Below are 21,124 nucleotides of genomic sequence, written 5' to 3' on the forward strand. Positions count from 1 at the left end.
GGGACAGACCCGGGGTCCAGCAGCGGGGGCCCCGAGTGTCCGGGACAGACCCGGGGTCCAGCAGCGGGGGCCCCGAGTGTCCGGGACAGACCCGGCGTCCAGCAGCGGGGGCCCCGAGTGTCCGGACAGACCCAGGGTCCTGCAGCGGGGACCCCGAGTGTCCGGGACAGACCCGGGGTCTAGACCCGGCGTCCAGCAGCGGGGACCCCGAGTGTCCGGGACAGACCCAGGGTCCAGCAGCGGGGACCCCGAGTGTCCGGGACAGACCCGGGGTCTAGCAGCGGGGGCACTGAGTGTCCAGGACAGACCCGGGGTCCAGCAGCGGGGGCCCCGACTGTCCAGGAGAGACCCAGGGTCCAGCAGCGGGGGCCCCGACTGTCCAGGACAGACCCGGGGTCCAGCAGCGGGGGCCCCGACTGTCCAGGACAGACCCGGGGTCCAGCAGCGGGGGCCCCGAGTGTCCAGAACAGACCTGGGGTCCAGCAGCCTCTCTTTTCTCACCAGACAAGTGCAGCCCAGGGCCACGGTGTCTGCTGTGGGTCTGTGGGTACCTTAAGTGGCCTGGCTGCCAGAGCACTAGAATGTCCCCGAGCCCTTGCGGCTCCCTAGTGGGGTGAACACTCAGGCTGGTCATCACCCTGTTCACTCCCGGATGGTGACTGATGGAAGAGGGACCCCAGTGGTGGGAGACCCGGGAGGCTGGCAGAGGAAGTGACGTCAGAACCCGCTACCTCACAGATGGGTTGATTTTAAGGGGCGTTACTTGGTTAACGGGAAACATAAGAATTGTGTTAATTCTTAGTTAATTTCTTAGGAAAACCTTGATTTTCGTTTCCATGACTGACGTCTGCTACAACACGCACCCTCAATTTTCCAGGACACTGTCATGTTTCCAATGTCTGGTCTTGCCGGATTTTTCCCTGTTCATAAATTCACACACCTTTAAAGGTGAAAGAAACCGTTTCTCACATTACCTTATCTAAATTTGGGGTTTGAAACCTGTGACCTCGAAGCTCGTCCATGGCTCCGCGTGGGGCAGCGCAAAGATGGCCGGTCGGTCTCTCGCCACACACGTGCGGAATTTAAAGTGGGACCCTAGTAGGGGGCAGGTCCTGAGTGTCCTTCCTGCCTGGCTCCCACGGCTCCCAGCAGGCTCTGCTGCTCCCGTCGGCGTGACGGTTCCCCAGCCTCCGCCCAGCTCCTCCCTCCCTGCTCCTCCCTCTCCCCCTCCTCTTCCTCTCTTGCTTTACAACGGGATGTGAAGCATTTGTGTCAGGTCCTGATCTTGAAAAGGCCGCCTCGTCCAGCAGCTCCCCCGAAGGAGACCACGCACGTGTCTAACTGGGAACATGAGCACTGGCAGAGGCCACCGTGAGTCTTGGTGTTGGCTGACGCCTGTGCAGGTCCAATGCCTGATCACAGAGGCACCTGCAGGGGTCACACGAAGGCTGGGTGGAGAGGAAGTCCATGTGTGGGAGTGCATTCCCACCGTGGGAACCCCTCCGCGGCAGGGTAGCCACCCCTTGCCACATGGGGTCTGTTTGCACACAGGCGGGCTGTGAGTCTTTCCCAGAGAGCACGGACCTGACTTCGGGGGAGTGGCACGTCCTTCTCATTCAGAGCTTGCTCTTCCTCCTGGGCAGAAATACTGCTGGTAGAAGGTCCCAGAGGCTGCTGCAGCTGCTCCTCAGCCCTGGGATGGGAGCACAGGAGTCGATCTGACACCCAATGGGGGGTTCCTCCCGCTGCTCCCATGGCAGCCTTTCCGTAAACACTGCTGACGTGTGGGGGGGGCTATGTCACCTCACCATGTCATCCCTAAAGGAATCCCACACTGACAGATTTGTTTACTAAAAAAAAAAAAAACCCAGATAGATGCACAATGAGTCAGGCTTCGTCGCCCCACGTTGGGTTATATTACTGTGTCCAAAGGCACGCAGCGTGGCCTGGAGCCCGTGGCTCGCTCACAGCACCAGAGCCACAAAGGCTGAAGTTTCTTTCTTTATTTTATTATCTTTTTTAGATGGAGTCTGGCTCTGCCGCCAGGCTGGAGTGCCGTGGTGTGATCTCAGCTCACTGCAACCTCCACCTCCCTGGCTCAAGTGATTCTCCTGCCTCAGCTTCCTGAGTAGCTGGGATTGCAGGCAGTTGCCAGCACGCAGTTTCACCATGTTGGCCAGGATGGTCTCGATCTCTTGACCTCAAGTGATCCGCCCACCTCGACCTCCCAAAGTGCTGGATTACAGGCTTGAGCCCCCGTGCCCATCCAAAGCTTTATTTCTTAGGACTGTCCTCCGGGCAGGGTGAGAGCAGGGTTGAAGGTGTCCCCTGCAAAAGATGTCACACACACTGTTTCTTCTTCTTTAATCCGTTTCAGACCACACAATTTAACTTCCGGGCATTGGTGAGCTTCTAAGGCGTGAAAAGCATGTTTTCCCATTAATTGCCTCCTCATCCTTTTAAATCCAGCCACATCTTCCTGACAAGGCTGAACCTTTGTTCAGCCCACGAGAGGCCATTCACAACAGAAATGAGCTGTGCAGCCGGACTGCACGGGCCCCGCTCCTGCTCTGGAGGAAATGCGTCTTCGTGGCAGCCATGCAGCAGGATGTGGGTGCTACGCAAGTCCTGGAGGACTTCTGCCATGCAGGCCTTTGATAGCATTTTCTTTCAGTTATTTTTTTACATAAATATCCAAGCGGCCTCTTAGAATTGTGAGCTGTTTTCAATGAAACATTGGTTAGACGCCATGGAGGGCAGGGTAGAAAATGTAACTGGACTACAATGGAGTCTTTAGAGACGACAGTCCGACAGAGGAAAGACATAAGAACAAAGACAAGACTAACACAGGAAGGGATGCATCACAAAAGATCTAAGAAGGAGGAGAAGCTTTCCTCCTGAAGGGGCCCAGGGACGTTTGTAGAGAAAATGGCCTGGTGTTTCACCATTTCAATTTTTTGGTTTTGATTTGGCTTTTTGTTTTGTTTTTCAGAGATGGGATCTCACTATGTTGCCCAGGCTGGTCCTAAACTCCTGGGCTCAAATGATCCTCCCACCCACCGCAGCCTCCCGAGTCGCTGGGACTCTGTAGGTGCACACCACCACATCCAGGTCTAATGTTTCACGATTTCAGATTGGTCATCTTCCCTGTAATCAGGTCTTAGTGGGGCTTCAAAAGAGTTTTTTTTTAAGTGTGTGTTGTGTGTGTGTGTGTGTGTGTGTGTGTGTGTGTGTTTGAGACAGAGTCTCACTCTGACACTCGGGCTGGAGTGCAGTGGCATGATCTCGGCTCGCTGCAACCTCTGCCTCCCAGGTACAAGGGATTCTCCTGCCTCAGCCTCCTGAGTAGCTGGGATTACAGGCTTTCCACCACCACACCCAGCTAATTTTGTATTTTTAGTAGAAACAAGGTTTTGCCATGTTGTCCAGGGTGGTCCCGAACTCCTGACCTCAAGGGATTCTCCTGCCTGAGCCTCACAAAGTGCTGGGAGTAGAGGCGTGAGCCGCCATGCCCAGTTGAGTTGTTTTTAATCATGTGTATTTAAGGGGTACAACCTGATGTTTTGACACACACAGACGTCATGAATGGTGACCACGGTCAAGCTAGTGACTGTGTCTCCTGCGTAGTCACCATTCCTCTGTGTGTGGGGAGACTGGCATCTGCCCTCCTGGCAAATCTCTGTGCCCAACACTTCTCTAACTGCAGTCCCCACGCTGAATCCCAGGTCCCCAGAGCTCATCCGTCCTAGAACCGAACATTTCTTTCCACCTTTGGATCAAGGGCTCCCCATTCCACCCCCAGCCCCTGGCAGCCCCCTTCTTCTCTGCTCCTGAGTTCTTCCTTTTTAGGTCCCACGTGTGAGTGAGATCACGGGGTGCGTGTCCTTCTGTGGCCGGTTTATTTCCTTTAACGTCCTGTCCTCCAGGTTCAGCCGTCTTGTCAAAGTGAAGGATTTCGTTCTTTAAGGCTGAGTGCTATTTTGTTATGTGTGTGCCACATTTTCTTACCTGTTAGCCATTGGTGGACATGGCTGGCTCCGAATCTTGCTGGTTGTGAACAGTTCTGTCATAGGCAAAGGGGTGCAGGCGTCCCTTCTGCACGCTGATTTTACTTATTTTGGGTCTCCAGCCCCAGTGGGGCTGTGGGATCATACGGTGGCTCCGGGTCATTTTTTCAGGCTCTCCACGCTGTCTTCTGTAACAGCAGCCGTAGCTCACGTTGCCACTGTGTGTGTGAGCGTCCCTCTCCTCCACGTCCTCACCAGCACTGGCCGCCGTCCTCGTTTCAGGGGCAGCCATCCCAGCAGGTGCGAGGTGCAGGGCGCTGTGGTCTGATTGGCTTTCCCTGACGCCGAGGATGTCCAGCCCCTTTTCACGTACCTGCTGGCCATGTGTCCGTCTTCTATGGAGAAATGTTTGTTCAGATCCCTTGCCCATTTTTAGTTGGGTCATTTGGATTTTTTTTATTCGTTTGCTGATTAAAACTTAGCACTCAAGGAGGACCTAGAGTGCAGAGGCCCCGTGTTCCTCTCCATCGATGTTGATTTGAAGCGTAGGTGGTGTGGGCATTGTTCCACACCTGTGGGTGATTCAACAGGTGAAGGGGAGAGTGAGCTTGCGCCGGGTGCCTCTGTGGCCAGGGCTGACGTAACACAGTGCCACAAACTGGTTGTTTTAAAACAGCAGGAGGGTGTCCTCTCGCAGTTCTGGAGGTTGGAAGTCTGAGATCCTGGTGTGAGCAGAGTCACACTCTCCGAAGCCCGCGGGGAAAGGTCCCTCACGGCCCCCGCAGCATCTGTGGCCACCAGCCATTGGGGTGTGGCATGGGTGGCTGTGCCACTCGGTCTCTGCCTGTCTGCACATGGCCTCTCTGTGTCTGCACGTGGCCTCTCTGTGTCTGTGCGTGGCCTCTCTCTGTGTCTGCATGTGGCCTCTCTCTGTGTCTGCATGTGGCCTCTCTGTGTCTGCGCATGGCCTCTCTCTGTGTCTGCACATGGCCTCTCTCTGTGTCTGCGCGTGGCCTCTCTGTGTCTGCTCGTGGCCTCTCTGTGTCTGCACATGGCCTCTTTCTCTGTGTCTGCACCGCTCTGTCTCTGCCTGTCTGCATGTGGCCTCTCTCTGTATCTGCGCGTGGCCTCTCTCTGTGTCTGTGCGTGGCCTCTCTCTGTGTCTATGCATGGCCTCTCTGTGTCTGCACATGGCCTCTCTCTGTGTCTGCCCGTGGCCTCTCTCTCTATGTCTGCACCTTCTCCAGGTGCTTCCCTCTTCTTCCACGGACACAGACACGTTGAATTGGGACCCACCCTAATTGGCTCAGTTGCATCTGCAAAGATCCTGTTTCCAAATAAGGCCACAGTCACAGGTTCCGGGGTTAGGACATCAGTGTAAGATGTGGGGAGGACACCGTTGAACCTGTAACAAACAGCAATGTGGTTTCTCAATCTACAGTCATAAACTAACTCAGTTGGGTCAAATCACAGCCAAAGTCTGCATTTTCTGCTCTCTGGTCACCTGCCTGAATTACTGAACTTCTCCACCTGCTGCCGTGGAACAGGCGCCAGGAGACCCCACGGTGCACGCTGCTGGGTCCCTGCCGGCGAGTCAGGATGGGTGGGGTTCACAGAGCCTGGCGGCGGCAGCCTTTAACCCCAGTGTTGGGTGATCTCTGAGAACCACTGGGCTGAGCACCACCATTCCTGCTGGAATGATAAACAGCAAAGCACAGCCTCACTCCCCTCCCCATCTCAGGCCCACTGAGCAGGCACGTCTGCAGCCGTCAAGGGGACACGGAGGGCAGGGACGTTGCTCTGGAGAAGGAGCTCATAAAACAGGGGAGCGTCCATTCCCCTCCAAAGCGTGGTGCAGCCATCCACGCCTGGGATCCAGCTCTTAAGGCGCATTTTCTGGCCATGTTGGTGGCATTTGGTTTGATCCAGGGATGGCGGTGTCTGCTTCCTCTCTAGGAAGAGTGATCCCAGGCTGTTACTATGTAGTCTGAGGGTGTCGTGGGCAGCTCTGGAATGCCACAGCACCCAGGGACAGACCTCCAGGGACAGACCCCCAGGGGTACTCTGCCATTGGCCTCTGTCAGGGTCTGTCCCCTCAGCACCTCCAGCCAAGGGCCTGACACACAACAGGTGCTCAGGTGAGCAGGTGGCCACAGGTGCCGAGTTCTTATCCTTCACCAAACAGGAAGTGCTAAAAATAGCCATTTCCGGAATTCAGCAATACAGTTTGTAAACTGCCGTTCCAATGAACTGCACTAAGATTAAATAAGGATCCTGTGTTGTTATTTACCTCTTAAAAGAGAGAGGTTTAGATTTCTCAAAGATTTGTGACACAAACCAATCTTAACTTGATTACGTCTGAAAAACCCTGTTTCCAAATGAGGTCACATCTGCAGGTGCCAGGGGTTGGCACTTTCTGCATGTCACCTGTGAACAGAGACCAAGCCAAGGAAAAAGCATCGTGAAACTTCTCCCCAACTGGAAACAGAACCTGACCTGACTGGGATTCTTACTGATATTCTGAATTCACTTTCCGCAGAGGATTCTGAGGTTCACTGGTCAGGCGCAGCAGCCGAAAGCCGGGAACAGATGCAGACACCTCACAGCTTTCCTCCTAGATTGGGTTGCTATGTGCCGATTCCAGGAACACAAGATAATGTGATCAGGTCCGAGAACAGCTTGTAATATTGGTACCCAGTCGGGCTGCCTATTTGTTTGATTTAGTAAATTCCCCTCTCTGCTTTTATACACAGTGACCTAAAAAGAAATATTATTCCCCAGAGCGCCTTTGGAATTGTTTGTTTAAATTAAGTTTCATTTGGATTTAATCTTAACCAAATCTTCAGAGAGCCACGAAGGCGCCCCATAATGAAGTGTGGACGCCGGAGCCAATGAGCGTGGCTTCCAGACCTCGCGTCTCCCCCAGTCCACGGGGCCCCGTGATGACACACTTGGGCGGCAGGAGCCAAGTGCCGCGTGATTAGTTTATGGTGGAGATCATTGTGTTTTTATTACACTCATAAAATCTGTGTTTTTCCTCATTTTCATAATGGCTTCCATGAGCTTCTCTGCCTTCCGAAGGCACATTAAGTTGTTCTGTGATGGAAGTACTGATTTGGCGGAGCAGGTTAGAAAGCCTGAAAAGCTTCAAGAAACATGCACTGAATTCTCGTCTTGTGTTGGATGGGCGTTAAGGAGAAGGGAAGTGTGTGAGTTTGAGCGTAATGCGTATTTATTTGTGGACTTTTCGTAAATGTTCGGTGGGTTCCTTAGCTTTGGACACACATGATACACAATGACCCGCCCTGAAGGTATTGACTCTTTCAGCCCCATGAGAACACAAATAATATTAAAAGTGGAAAATGTCACACGTGTCTGATTTTTAAAATGTAAAGGGGGAGTTCAGTACCACGCACTGTGATGACAGCATTTTATACTTGAGATAGGTGTGTTTTTAAAATAACAAGATTCTTTTTTTGAAGGTAGGGACCATGGCTTCCTCTTTCTTTATTGGGCGCTTTGTAGATGCCACGCAGGCCTAAAAGTTACGCTGTTAAATAATTATTTAAAAACTGACCGGGACGAAGGTTCTGATCCAGAACTCTAAACCAGAAGCAAAAAGGAATGGGGCGGTGGGCATTCCTCCAACATCACCAAAACCCAGAAAACGAGGATCCTACGCTCCTTTGAGGGCCAAATCCAGGCGTGGGCCCTTGGGCTAACCTGCATGTGTCTCTGACTGCATCACACTCAGAGTAAGGTAACCAGCAAGGGGCTGGAGGGAACGGCCAGCCGAGTCCAGACATGGACAGAAGGAACTGGAAGGAGGACGGGAAACGGACAGGCACTGTCCAGCTGTAGACAAGAGAGTGCAGCTAAGGCAGGTCGAGGGGCAGGGGAGAGGCTGGGGGAGCGGTATTGCAGCCATGCAGGAATGCAGCCCCGGGTTCTGTCCTGAACGGCTGGCCAGGGTAGCAGATGTCAGTCCCCAGATGGAGCTCCTGACCTGAGCCCAGGCAGAGGGCTCACACATGTGGGTCCCCTTGGTGAGCGGGGGCTCCTCATCCACCAGCCTGGACTTGAGGTGCTCCTTGGAAGCCAGGATGTCTCCAGGCCCCTTGGTGATCATCCGCTTCTCACAGACCCAAACTTCCCGTGCAGCCTGCTGAATGAGTGACCAGCATCATACCACCCTCAAGCTCATGGCTGGCATCTGCCAGGGCGTCCATGGTCTCAACATCCAGGTGATTGGTGGGCTTGTCCAGGAAGAGCACGTGTGTGGGGTCCTGCCAGGCCGGCCAGGCCACACACACTCTTCTGCCCGTCTGGCGAGTTCGGGTCGGGCTCACCTGCTGTTTCCCAGTGATCTTCCTCATTTCTTCCTTCTCCTGATCTCCGGGCAGGGCTTCATCAGGTACTCCAAAGGCAAGCGCTCCAAGTCCAGCTGCCCCCATGAATGCCAACGGTCCTATCTCGATGTGTTTTCGGAACCTGCCGTCCGTGGGGGGTAGCTCTCCAGTCAGCAGCTTCAGGAGTGTTGACTTGCCCCATTGTCCCTTCCAGGGCCACTGGTGCGTCAGGGTCAGTTCCGCATTCTAGATGATTGGAGGGGCAAGGCCCGTCTTGTGTATACCCGAAGCTCACATTTGCACCGTAATGGCAGGTGGCGGGATCTTGCCACATGGTGGGAAATAAAATGACAGCGTCTTGTCGCCCAGGACCCTCTCTGTCCGTACTGAGGCCGCGTTTTCTGTAGTGTCTTTTCCTTGCCCTGGGCCTGCCGGGCCAGCTTGGCACTGCCGTGACCAGACCTCGTAGTGTAGTTCTTCATGTGTGCCATCTGAGCTTGCCCCAGTGAAGCCTCTTCACCCGGCTCTCCTCCAGGCCACGGCTTCACACACGGATCATAATTACCCGCGTAATGCTTCAGTCTCTTGTCGTGCATGTGACTACGTTGGCACAGACGCCATCCAGAAAGTCCTCGGATGGGAGACAAGGGCCCAGATGCGCTGAAAAGGTTTAGTTCTTCCAGCCACACGCAAGCATCAGGTCCCGGTCCAGGTGGCTGGTAAGCCCTGCAGCAGCATGAAGGGCTGGATGAAGAGGGCTCTGGCAAGGGCAGCCCTCATCCTCCAGCACCCACTGGAGCCTTGTAGCTTCTTGCACCGCATGGCAGGTGCGACACGCAGTCTGTGCAGGATCCGCGAGGCCTCGCTGCTGCCGTGTCGGCATCCAGCTCCTCCAGGCGTTCACGGAGCTCCCCGAGCTTCTCACACTCCGCGTCCTCGTGAGCAGCCGCTCCGCCTCCCTCTCCAGCATGGCCCGCCCTGTGTCAGCGCCCACCACACACGGCAGGGGTGTCTTGTCACCAGGGGCATCTCTCGAGTCAGACGGTAGATGTCGAGGTGCTCAGGGATGGGCACTTCACGTTTCCCAATAGCAGAGAGCAGCACTGACTTTCCAGTTCTGTTTAAGCCAATGAGGCCATAAGCACGGCCTGAGTGTAACTCCGGTTTGGTGTCGCTGAGCAGCTGCCGACCGTGCAAGGTGAGTGGGGGGCGGCTGATGTGAACGTCGGGACTGTCGGGGTAAGAGGCCAGGGCGCCGGCGAGGCTCGACCAGCTGCTTGCTTCCTCTCAAAGTCCTCGAGCTCTTGGTCAGCAAATCCACGTCTGTGGTCTCTCTGCCACGGCCTCGTTTTCCTCCTCTGCTGCCTGTGGTTCTGTGACAGCAGCTCCATTTTCTTCACGGCCTGTTCTGGGCCGCTGTCCAGCTTGGGCCGCCTTGGCTGCCTTCTTCCTGACCTGGTCAAAGGCAGGACGATGACCCGCAGCGGGAGTCACTGTTCTTTCGGGGAGCTGGGCCTCCCACTCGGCAGAGCTGCTCCTGGCTTCCTCCAATAAGAAGATCTTAATTGGATTTTTATATCTGTTTTTAAAAGAAATAGAAACTCTCTTGGACACCAAATTTACATGTAAATGCAGTTGCTTGTAAACATTTCTGCCAAGTTAATGTAATCCATTGCAGAAAAAGCAGACCCCTCTTCGCTCTATAATTTAATATGCTAATAAAAATCTACAAATGCCACGTGAGTGTGCCCCACAGGATTAATGGTTTGGGGTAATTAGGCTGTAAATGTTAATATGGAGGTTTACAGCCACAAATAGCCAGTTGTGTTTGCAGAGAAACGAAGTCGGAGGACTTTGTGTCTTTGTGATTTCTGTGTTTAAATGTGCTTATGTGTGTTTATTGTGTTTCAGTGTGGCAAATAAGAATTAGTAAATCAATTTGGGATTTTCTTTAATGTGAATAGTGTTGTGATATTTCTATGTAAACCAATGAAATTCCAGCAGGGCAATGTTACTTTCTGCGACGAACTTTGAAAAGAATGCTTTCGGAGGCCGTGTCTGACAGGACAGCAGTTTCACGAAGCAACACGCTTCTCTAGGCGTGCAGAATTATGCCAGCCACAGCAAGTGAGGGTGTCCGCCAGGTTCTGCTCACGCCACCTTGGGAAGTGCCCGCCTGTTGGCGGTGATGTGTGTGTTGTAGAAAGTTTCCTTTACAGATCAAAAGCTGGAAAGCCACGTGGCTGGACCTAGAACAGAGTAAGCTCTAACGTGTGGGATAAATTCGTTAGGTTTTTAGCATTTCATGGAACGTGCAAGCTGTGAGCCAGTGCACTCAGAGACGCTCAGGCAGCCACGGAGTGGACGTGTCTGACCAAAATGAAATCAATGTCCTGTGGATGGAGTACATGTGGGTCGTGCCTCTGAGTGCAGTAACGATACATGTTACGTGGTGATGAGATGGTCACACCGCAGCCACGGGCCTTCTCTGTCCACAGATGGTGTGGGAGAGCGGCTGTGTGGTGATCGTCATGCTGACGCCCCTCACGGAGAACGGCGTCCGGCAGTGCTACCACTACTGGCCGGATGAAGGCTCCAACCTCTACCACATCTATGAGGTACTCACACCAAAACCACCTGGGCCGGGACCTGCCCACTGGGCGGGGAGCACTGGGGCCCACTCCTCCTCCAAGTGGGATCTTAGGGCCCCATGCAGGGAGGGTCCACGCCCCCCACAATGAAGGGATCAAGGCTGAGCCACCCCCAAGGGCCACGCTGCCCGTGTGGATGCTTCCCACGTCTGTGTGGTCATGAAGCAGACCCTGCGAACGTGGTGCGGTTTTCACTTTTTAGGTTTTCTAAATCCAAAGGCTGCCTAGAAAAAACACCTGCCTGAGAGCATGCTCCCGTCCCATATAACAGGCCTTTAAGTGGGGTCTGTTTTTAAAAAGAACCCTGCCTGCTACCATCCTAATTGCTTATTGATGCCAGCACCTGAGCCTGTGGCCTTCCTGTGGCTCTACGTGGAGTTTTGTGGCTGGATCATGTGACTTTTTATTTGAGGGTAACCTGCTGACAAGTTTATTCTGTTGCTGGATTTTCTGCCCACGTCAAGAATGAACTAAATAAACTCAGGCAATTAAGCAAGCTCTAGAATGCATGCTTTGGTTCCGTTTTGCATTAAAATGAGTGAGAATGCCAAGCCCCCAGCAGGAAGCCTGTTAGAGGCTTAAGCGTGAACCCAAAACCACGCCGCCGCGGCTGTGGGGTTCCTGCAGGAAGGAGGAGGCTGGGTGCTGCCTGGGCGCAGGCTCACATCCTGCTGCACCTGTGCGAGCCTCGCTCACCTGCTCGGCCTCCAGGTGCACCCTCGATGACGGAGTCTCACTTAGAGTGGAACCGTTTAGTAGAACACGTAGCTGTGTTGGTGGTTTTATTTCAAGGTGAAATTTTTCTCCAGTTACTTTTCTTGAGGATTTATATCACATAGACCTGCAAAAGACAAGAAGTAGGATAGTTTTGGATTGTAACTTTTTAGAAAATCATTTGATGGTCAAGCCCCTAAATAACATTAAACAACACACACTGCACGGAGCTGACTTTAGTGCGAGTCTTCACATTGGGACGGTGGGGGGCCGCTGAGCCGAGGGAACCTGCCTGTGCTGTAAAACGTGGCGTCTTCACAGCACCCCGCTCTCGTCAGATGTGGCTCTGGGCTCCTCAGCGCCTGCGGTTTGGTTCACGACGTCCACGCCCGTCTGTCTCCCTCCCTCCTCTCCCGCCTCAGGTGAACCTGGTCTCCGAGCACATCTGGTGCGAGGACTTCCTGGTGAGGAGCTTCTACCTGAAGAACCTGGGAACCAGCGAGACGCGCACCGTGACCCAGTTCCACTTCCTGAGCTGGTATGACCGGGGAGTCCCTTCATCTGCACGGCCCCTCCTGGACTTCCGCAGGTATGACACGCGGCCAGCCGGCGGGGCAGTGTGCGCTGGGTGCATGCGTGCGTGCGGGCGATGCCAGGCTCCCCTGCTTCCGCGCCAGCACCACGGAGGGAAGGGGAGCGAGGGGAAGGAAGGCTCTGTTAACTGCACGTGAGTTGTGAGCGATTTCCCAGTTTCAGAGCCATTAAAGTGTGAGGAGGAAGAGGCGTCTTAGAATTGTGGAAATATGGTCATGATTTTTGATAAGATTCTTCAACTCACAAAGAGCCCTAAAGCGTGTGTGTCACAAGACATTGGTGACTGAAGCTCAGATTTTTAGTTTGGCTTCTCTTCTGGCTGCATGGGATGGACGATTTAGCGCGCACAGGCTCCGACGCCACCCTGGGCCATCTTGGAGGAAAGCCTGGACACGGTTAGCCCACGGCTATCTATGTTTTTAGGGCTATTTTGAAACTGACCATTTTTTTAAATCCAGTTTTTTGTTCATCGCCCCAGTCAGCCAGTCACCCAGTAAGCTGTCAGGGTTCAGAGCGTATTTATTGAACTGTTGAAATGAATGCTAGACTCTGTCTTACAGGAAGAAATTGACAATGAGAAGCAGCAGCATTTAAGACACAGCTTTGATTGTGACAAACAGCTGGGCCACGCGGGCTAGGTAGCGGTGCTGAGTGAACAGACACCACAGAGAAAATGAAATTGTCAACAGCATCAATGGCCGAGCTCTAAATTTTATAGAATATAGCTTACATTTAACTGGTCAGAAGTCTGCCTGTTGAGGAAGCTAGATAAGTATGAGACAAGGAGAGTGAGAACAAAGCGTGTTTAGCCCGGCGCCATGCCGCTGTCACAGGGTGACTCGATCCGGATGGTGATTCATCCTGGGTCTACAGTTACGTGCAGGAGGGAGGGCGACAGGGCAGGACGGTCGCAAAGAAGGGGTTTGGAGTTCTCTGTGGAATTCTTCAATGTGTGTATTGCAGGTTCTGAAGCTTATTATTGTGATAATATTTCTTTTGCCTTTTAGTCTATGTTGAAAAGCAAAATATGGTTTTTTGCAATTTGAATCAATAGCGTGTGAAAGAGCCTCTCCAAGGAGACACAGGGACCCCCGCCTGCGTCACCCCCACCCCGGGACGCAGACCCCAAAACAGCTACTGTACACAGTTCCCGCCTCGCCCACCCCGACTTCTCAATATAGATTTACTTCTAAAGACATACTATGCGGAAATCTTACATAATTTCCTGAAATAGGGTCTTCAAAACACAGTCATTCCTGGCAAAACGGATGTAGCCACAAAGACGGGAATTCCTCTTCACGCCCCGTCTCTGTGTTCATCCGTGTGTTTGCACATATATGCACATGGGCTATGTCCATATCCATATATGGACCGCAGCATACACATCACCAGCCCTCTGTGTTAACGATTCATCACAAAGAAAACTTGGATTCCCAGATTTCCCTTGCTTCAGGGTCTGAGGAGATACAGCCTAAGAAGGTTTTTGTTAAATTCAGAAGCTAATGAGCCCCAGACACGGTTTGGAAAGCCACGTCAGAGTAGGAAGCATTCACTACCTGCCTCACTGGGCACTGTCCAGCATTTCGGCCAAGCCACCCTCCCTGTGTTACCTGGACAGTGGGCTTGGATGATTGCATTTTCAGGAAGCTTCACACTTAGGCGCACATTTCGGGTGGCCGATTTTCTCTATAAAATAGCCACCCCAATTTCAGTGACCGGGAGGGTGAGGCCACTTCTGAAGACAGTGATCATCTTCACACTCCAGGGTTTCTTATCTTTGAACAATAGACAAGGCATTCTCACCCTGGCCTGGCGCGTTCGCCAGGCACCGAGATGTGTAATTAAATATTTCTGGAGCCCAGAGGGAGCACATTTACACTTTAAAGAGAAACTGCTAAGAGATAATTAGCATCACATGTGAGGGCTTTGCTTTAAAAACTTCTCTCTCTCTCTCTCTCTTTCTCTCTCTCTCTCTGTATTACCCTCTCCCTTCTTGTGCCACGGCACGCACTAACGCTGCTCACGGTAAAATGGACAAACCCTTACCTTGCCAGCTAATTAGCGGTGGCCAGTGTCATTTTTGTGATGTTGCAGCTAGTAATATGAGCCCAGTTGCATAGTCACAAAAGTGATCATTGGAAACTGTGACTGCACTGCGGGGCGCTGTGGGAAGCCCCTTTTCTGAGCCTCTAACGACCTCTGACCTTGCTTGCTGTGGTTTGCATGACGGTGCGCTCTCACCCGGTGACCGGGTCGGTTTGTATCACTAATCATTCTTTCCCAGTGAACTCCTGTTGTCGAAGTGTCTGTAGTATCAACTCTTCTTACCGCTGGAGACTTCTGCTCACTGGTGCTCTGTTCTGATGGAGTCCCGCGGGGCGCTGTCACCTTCCTGAATAACCCGTGCTCTGCATCTTAGGTCAACCGGATGGGCTCTTGTGTTCAATATGCCGCGGTTTTGCCTCTCTATTTGTGATGCTTTGCGTGTAATAATACAAGTGCACAACCCTCTGTAAATAAAGTCCTGACCCATGCCACACCCTGCATCTACACTGCACGTGCCCTTGACTGCCTGTGGTTTTTGTAAGTAGATCGAGCCCAAGGCGGAGGCTGGTATGGATATGAAACTGCAGTGAACGCTTCCCAAGGCCTGCCGAGGCCGCCAGCCACACTGTGTCTGAGAAAACGGTACCTGACCTACATACACCGTGAGATGCAGATAGGAGTTTCAGGAGTGGAGAAGCAGGCTGAGGCCACCGTAGCCACGAACCCACTCGCTAGGGGCGTTTCTTAGCCAGAGGGGTCATGACTGCATTTTGCCAGAGCAGGAGCTGACCAGCTGTCCGTGAGCCACTGCCGTCTACTGACTTTTGACGCTCCATTTCCTCAACCCAGCACACTTTTTTACAGGGTACCCGGCTGTGTGGGTTTGGGGTTTGATGGTTTTTCGGTGCCGTTTTTTGTGTGCTTGGTCTCATGAGGAAAAATGAGCAACCCTTGGCGACTGACGTGTGTGGACTTGCAGAAGCTGAGTTCAGGCTTTATGTAGCGTGTACCCCGAAGCGGGGAATGCAGTGGGAAGTTGGAGGAGCAGAACGGAGGTCATCCACGTTTGCAGCATTCAGAGGCTGAGCCATGTCCAGCAAACTCCTCTGCCCAACGCGAAAGGTCTTTCAAAGCAGAACCACTCACCATTTGTTCCGACAGTGGAGCCCGCTTGATCCTACACGTGGGCACGTGGGCACATCCGCGCTCACGTTACGCACGTGCACGCAGGCCCCACTGTCACACGCATGCAGCCTCATGCACACACACACGGTCCTGACCGAGCCGGAGGGCCTCCCACCCTCACGCTGGGGTGCACGCCGGGGCCTGGCATCCATTCTGTCGTCAGGGGCCCTCGATGCTTTACAGCCTGAGTCAGGAATGGGAAATCGTAGAGGTAGACATAAACGGTTCTGTTTTCCAACCTGTTTATTCTCCAAGGACCAAGAATGTTCATGGCATTCTGGTGTAACGTGCTGTTGCCTTTAAAACGTTCACTGTGCTGTCCCCCACCTGTTTCCAAAGCTGTCACACCACCTGTGCCCCAGAAGCAATAAACACCTCTAACAGACACCATGACATGGCCCAGGGGGCCCTTGCTGGTTTGCCTGCGTCTGAGCCCGTCCCATCGTCCAGCATGGGGCTCGTGTTTCATAGACACAGGCCAGCACACATCGAGTGCACCCTGGCTGGGCTGCGGCGTCCCATCTGAGGTCTGGGATCTGCCGCTGTTCCTTCAGTTCCCACCGTCCCCTCCAGACTGGGGGTTCACACTCCCCCAGAAGGGCCTTGTTCTCATAACTCCTGAATAGGAGGCGAGGAGGGCAAAGCTCCACGGTTTGGGCTCCACCATGTTCCAGCATCCCTCAGCTCATTGGTCACTGGACACCCCTCCCCTCCCTCCACAGCCACCTGCCCCTCTCCGCTGCAAAGGTTTGTAGCAAAGCACCCAGTTGATGGAATGTTCACTTTCCACTGACTGTTTGGTGCTGAACAGTGCAAGCCTTTGCAAAGAAATGCCACGTTCCCATTTATGATCCATACTTCCACTTTGTTTTAATTTGTTTCTTGTTGGAGTTCATGCAGCACATCCGCTCCCCACATGCTTTTTTCCAATAAACTGAGATTCCGTCTTTAATTTTACTTATTCAAAAATATCTCACAACTCTCATGGACTTCATAAACATATTTAATTGTTTCACTGAATTTAAAAAAAAAAAAAACCTGGGGTTTACAGAGTGAATTTTAAATCAGCCCTCTGTTTTGATTTAGGGGTTGGTTATGAAGTCTTACATGTATGATCATAGCTAATTTTCACAACTTCTGATCTGGAATCTGTACAATGAAGTTGTTTGTATAATCAAAGGTATAAACATGGAAAGGACTCATCTTGGACATCATAGAGGTTTCTCCATAATTTAGCTATCCTTACTAACGCCAACAGGTCAAGAACGACCTTGAAGATGCTGTTTTTAGACAGTACAGAAATAACGGTTTCCAATATGATGTCTAGACTGAGAAATGTTGAGCATAAACTACAAAACTCAAAAATTTTAGCAAAGAATCAAGATGTATTGCAACGAAAGGTCAGGTCAACATAAGCAGAAATAAATAGAAAGAGGAGAGCCTGCAGGGATGGGTCGGGTGGGGCAGGCCGGAAGCCCACGGGTTCAAAGCCTGGCATCCCTCCTTGGAAGGAGAAAGCAGAGTAAATGTGTAAGACTTGGTTTTAAAGCTCCAATTAATAACATCATGTTGAGAAGAAGAATAAATGTTTGATATTGTGTGTATAATTTTTATTTTCTCTGTCAAAACAAGTGATTGCACAATGATTTCAAAGACACCGGCTTGTGCTTTAATAGTTGTTTTGGATAACACAGAGTCTTAGTACACAACTATAACTTTTATATCTCTTTTTATTTCAGAAAAGTAAACAAGTGCTACAGGGGCCGTTCTTGTCCAATAATTGTTCATTGCAGGCAAGTACAACTTTTACTGGATTGAGAAGTCTTTGCAACTTCAAAAAATAATCTATGCAATTGAATATAGAAGCTTAACTTTCTAATTGCTTAGTAAATATAACTGGCACTGCTAAAGGAAAACAAAAATATGAACTTGGTTTTCTATGACATTTGGGTAAACACAGTCGGGCTTTGCTTGTATTATGCCTGTATAAACTGCACGTGGCTTTTTTTTTTTTTTGGAGACAGAGTCTTGCTCTGTCACCCGGGCTGGAGTATAGCGGTGTGATCTCGGCTCACTGCAACTTCTGCCTCCTGGGTTCAAGCAATTCTCCTGCCTCAGCCTCTCGGGTACCTGGAACGACAGGCATGCCACCATACCCGGCTAACTTTTTTGTATTTTTAGTGGAGACAGGGTTTCACTGTGCTAGCCAGGACGGTCTCGAACTCCTGGCCTCAGATGATCTGCCCACCTCAGCCTCCCAAGGTGGTGGGATTACAGGCGTGAACCACCGCACCCAACCTCACATGGCCTACTTCCTGGCCGCCCACAGTACATGTGCGGCCTTCTGCTCACATGTGTGCACGCCCCGCCACCGTCCTTGTTCTTAAACCCTATGGCGCCATTAAACAAAGGCATCGAGACCGTGTTTTCAGCCTATCGCGTTGCCTGAGCCGCCAGGACGTTCAGCAGAGGCTCGGACCGCTCTGCAGATGGTGAGAAGTGCCTGGGGCCAGCTGTGAACAGGGACACAATCTGTCCTTACAAGAGGGACAGCCTCCTCCAGTTTATCCTGTGGGTTCAGGCCTCCGGGTAGAAATTCAGTGACTCATATCCTTAAGTAGGTTAAAACTGCACCAGTAAGAATAGATTTTACTCAAAGAAAACTCAACCTAATAGAACTGTCTCTGCTGGACTGGATGCCCAACTATTTTTGGTGAGAAACTCACACTCCCTTTTCCTAGAACTGTCTTATGGAATGTTCTTCCTGCCTAGAATACAAAGGAAATCTGCCTACAACGAAGAAACACCAAGCCTTCCAGTCCAATCAGGAAGCGTGTGTGCCTGTAGAGGAGGGTGAACTTCCAACGGGGAAGCGTGTGTGTCTGTAGAGGAGGGTGAACTTCCAACGGGGAAGCGTGTGTGTCTGTAGAGGAGGGTGAACTTCCAACCAGGAAGCGTGTGTGTCTGTGTGCGTTCCTGTCTGGGAGAGAGGAGGGTGAAAACAAATTGTGGCTTGTCATCCTCAGAGAGTGGAGCAGAACATCTTTTACCCACAAATGTATCAAGACGAGCTACTCTTAGTTGGAAGGTTTTTGTAGTATATCTTAAAACATTCATGTGAATATACACTCTGCATAGAAGACAAGGGAGAAAGCACCCAGCGCCCAGGGTGCTCGCCGTGGCCCTTTGCAGTGTGCGGTCAGGGTGCTCTGGCCCAGGCCGACCGCCTCTCCTCCTTGCTGAGGCCACGAGGGTGTGACCATGTGAACGGGCCGTTTGTGAAGCCTTTGCCTTCCCAACTGCAGCTTTTTCCAACCGTTTGTTTGAGGAAACATGTTAAAACCAAAACGCCCTGATGCTTTACGATCACAAGATCCACCTGTCGGCTTCCAGTCATTTCTTGGGATTGCAGATGGCGCGGAGAGCGGAGCTGAAAGCCGGCCGTCTGCCGGTGCTCACTTCATTCCTGAAGGCTTGAAATGGAAATATGTATTTTTTTCCTCAAAGTCACGATCGATTCTGCTAGGATTAAAAATGTAAAAGGTCCTCCATTTAAAAGCCAGTCACAGATGTGAGAACAAGCCCTATTTGCTTTTAAGAGGGTCTCTCCAACTCATGCAACCCAGTGACCACGTCTCCATGGGGCAGGAAACGGTCCCCCGACATTCCTCACAAGAAAGGATGGCGCTGAGGCTGCTCTTCTTCCGGAAAAAAAGGGAATTTTCTTTTTTTTTTTCTTTGCTATTGTTGAGGTATTATTCAAAACATTTTTACAACTCCAGCCCAGATGGTAAATATTTCAATTATAGCTCATGGGATGAGAAAGAGGTGAAATGAGAGGCTTCTTAAAGAATTCGATTGAGTAACGACAGTGACGTCAGTGTCTCCTTCCGAGAGGGAGGACCCCTGTTTAGAAAGGGCGGCGGGCGGCCTTGGGGACATGCCCGAAGTGTGCCAGCCTGCATGAGCAGCCTCCCGGCCGCCAGGCACCCTCCCCTCTCCGCTCGGGAGGTTGCCCAGCAATCCCAGGGAAAGCACGCTGCAGATATTTTCGATACAAATGGCATCAACTCTGACACAGTCAGACATTTAGTTCATCATCTTCTTGCAAAATGTACCACATCTTTGGCCAGAGACAGGGGAGCAAGGAATAGGAAAATTCTGCTGAGTGCGGCCGCGCATCCCGCCGGCCCGAGGCCCCCAGCGTCCTCCTCCTCCGCTCACTGGGGTTCTCCCAGCCCGCGCCCTTCCTCCCCTCTGGCCGGCCCCTCCTAGGGCGAAGGAGATGGAGGGCCACTGGCTTTGTGGGGGTCAGGCTTCTGGGCGACGGCAGCACACTCATCTCTCTCCTTCTGTTGACAGTGACGGAGCAGGCCGGAGCGGCACCTACGTCCTGATCGACATGGTTCTCAACAAGATGGCCAAAGGTGAGACGCAGACAGGGCCGCTCTGTGGTGGCTCACAGCTGGGGTGGTGTTGCCATAGCAACATGGGGTGCAGCGCTCACGGGAGCCCTGGAAAAAATTCGCTGTTTGTTGTCCCTCTGCTGGGCTGTAGGAAGGTGTTTGGCAGCAAAGCACGTTTGCTTCCAGGCTGGACCTTTGTCACCTGCCTCTGAGTGCTGAGCGCACAGTGGGTTCTTTATCATCTGCTTCTGTGTGCTGAGCTCATGGTGGGTCCTTTGCCATCTGCCTGTGAGTGCTGAGCGCACAGTGGGTCCTTTGCCATCTGCCTCTGAGTGCTGAGCGCACAGTGGGTCCTTTGTCATCTGCCTCTGTGCGCTGAGTGCACGATGGGTCCTTTGTCATCTGCCTCTGTGTGCTGAGCACATGGTGGGGCCTTTGCCATCTCCCTCTGAGTGCTGAGTGCACAGTGGGTTCTTTATCATCTGCCTCTGAGTGCTGAGCGCACGGTGGGTCCTTTGCCATCTCCCTCTGAGTGCTGAGCACACAGTGGGTCCTTTGCCATCTGCCTCTGTGGGCCCTTGACAGGCGTTTGCTGCATGCGCCACAGCGTTAAGCTCAGAGCCGTGGAGAAGCGCCCTTGGGCCCTCCGGTGCTGTTGCTGCTTGGAGGTCACTGCAGTATTTAGTGTAACTCCCCTGTTGTGAAAACAATGTTCACACTAGAGTCACACTCAAAATATCCGTCAGTCATTGCCATCAAATGTCAATCACCCCCCGCAAAGGAGCCTTTCAGCGCTCTGTGATGTCCTTCTTACCTAGGGAATCTCTGTTTGCTGTGGGAGGCTTTCCTCTCAGAGACGGCGTGGGAGACTTAGACTTTCGCCGTGGCAGGAGAGGGACTGGCCTGGGGGAGCAGCGGCATGTGCAGACGGCGTGGGAGGCTTAGACTCCGGCCGCGGCGGGAGAGGGACTGGCCTGGGGGAGCAGCGGCATGTGCAGACGGCGTGGGAGGCTTAGACTCCGGCCGTGGCGGGAGAGGGACTGGCCTGGGGGAGCAGCGGCATGTGCAGACGGCGTGGGAGGCTTAGACGTGGGCCGTGGCAGGAGAGGGACTGGCCTGGGGGAGCAGCGGCGTGTGCAGACGGCGTGGGAGGCTTAGACTCCGGCCGTGGC

At 52.6% G+C, this 21,124-nt stretch overlaps 1 protein-coding gene across 2 annotated transcripts in view; it reads left to right on the top strand.

Annotated features, from left to right (window-relative positions):
- PTPRN2 (protein tyrosine phosphatase receptor type N2) overlaps positions 1-21,124 on the top strand; it is a 1,009,572-nt gene that overhangs the window by 966,280 nt on the left and 22,168 nt on the right. For both annotated transcript variants that reach the window (XM_017519415.2, XM_037735320.1), the window contains 4 exons: positions 10,855-10,974; positions 12,144-12,310; positions 17,286-17,339; positions 19,909-19,973. In XM_017519415.2, the coding sequence (XP_017374904.1) occupies positions 10,855-10,974; positions 12,144-12,310; positions 17,286-17,339; positions 19,909-19,973 (406 nt within the window). The remainder of the gene's footprint in view (positions 1-10,854; positions 10,975-12,143; positions 12,311-17,285; positions 17,340-19,908; positions 19,974-21,124) is intronic.

This window comes from Cebus imitator, unplaced genomic scaffold (genome assembly GCF_001604975.1).
Source record: "Cebus imitator isolate Cc_AM_T3 unplaced genomic scaffold, Cebus_imitator-1.0 Scaffold20, whole genome shotgun sequence".
Classification (NCBI taxonomy): domain Eukaryota; kingdom Metazoa; phylum Chordata; class Mammalia; order Primates; family Cebidae; genus Cebus; species Cebus imitator.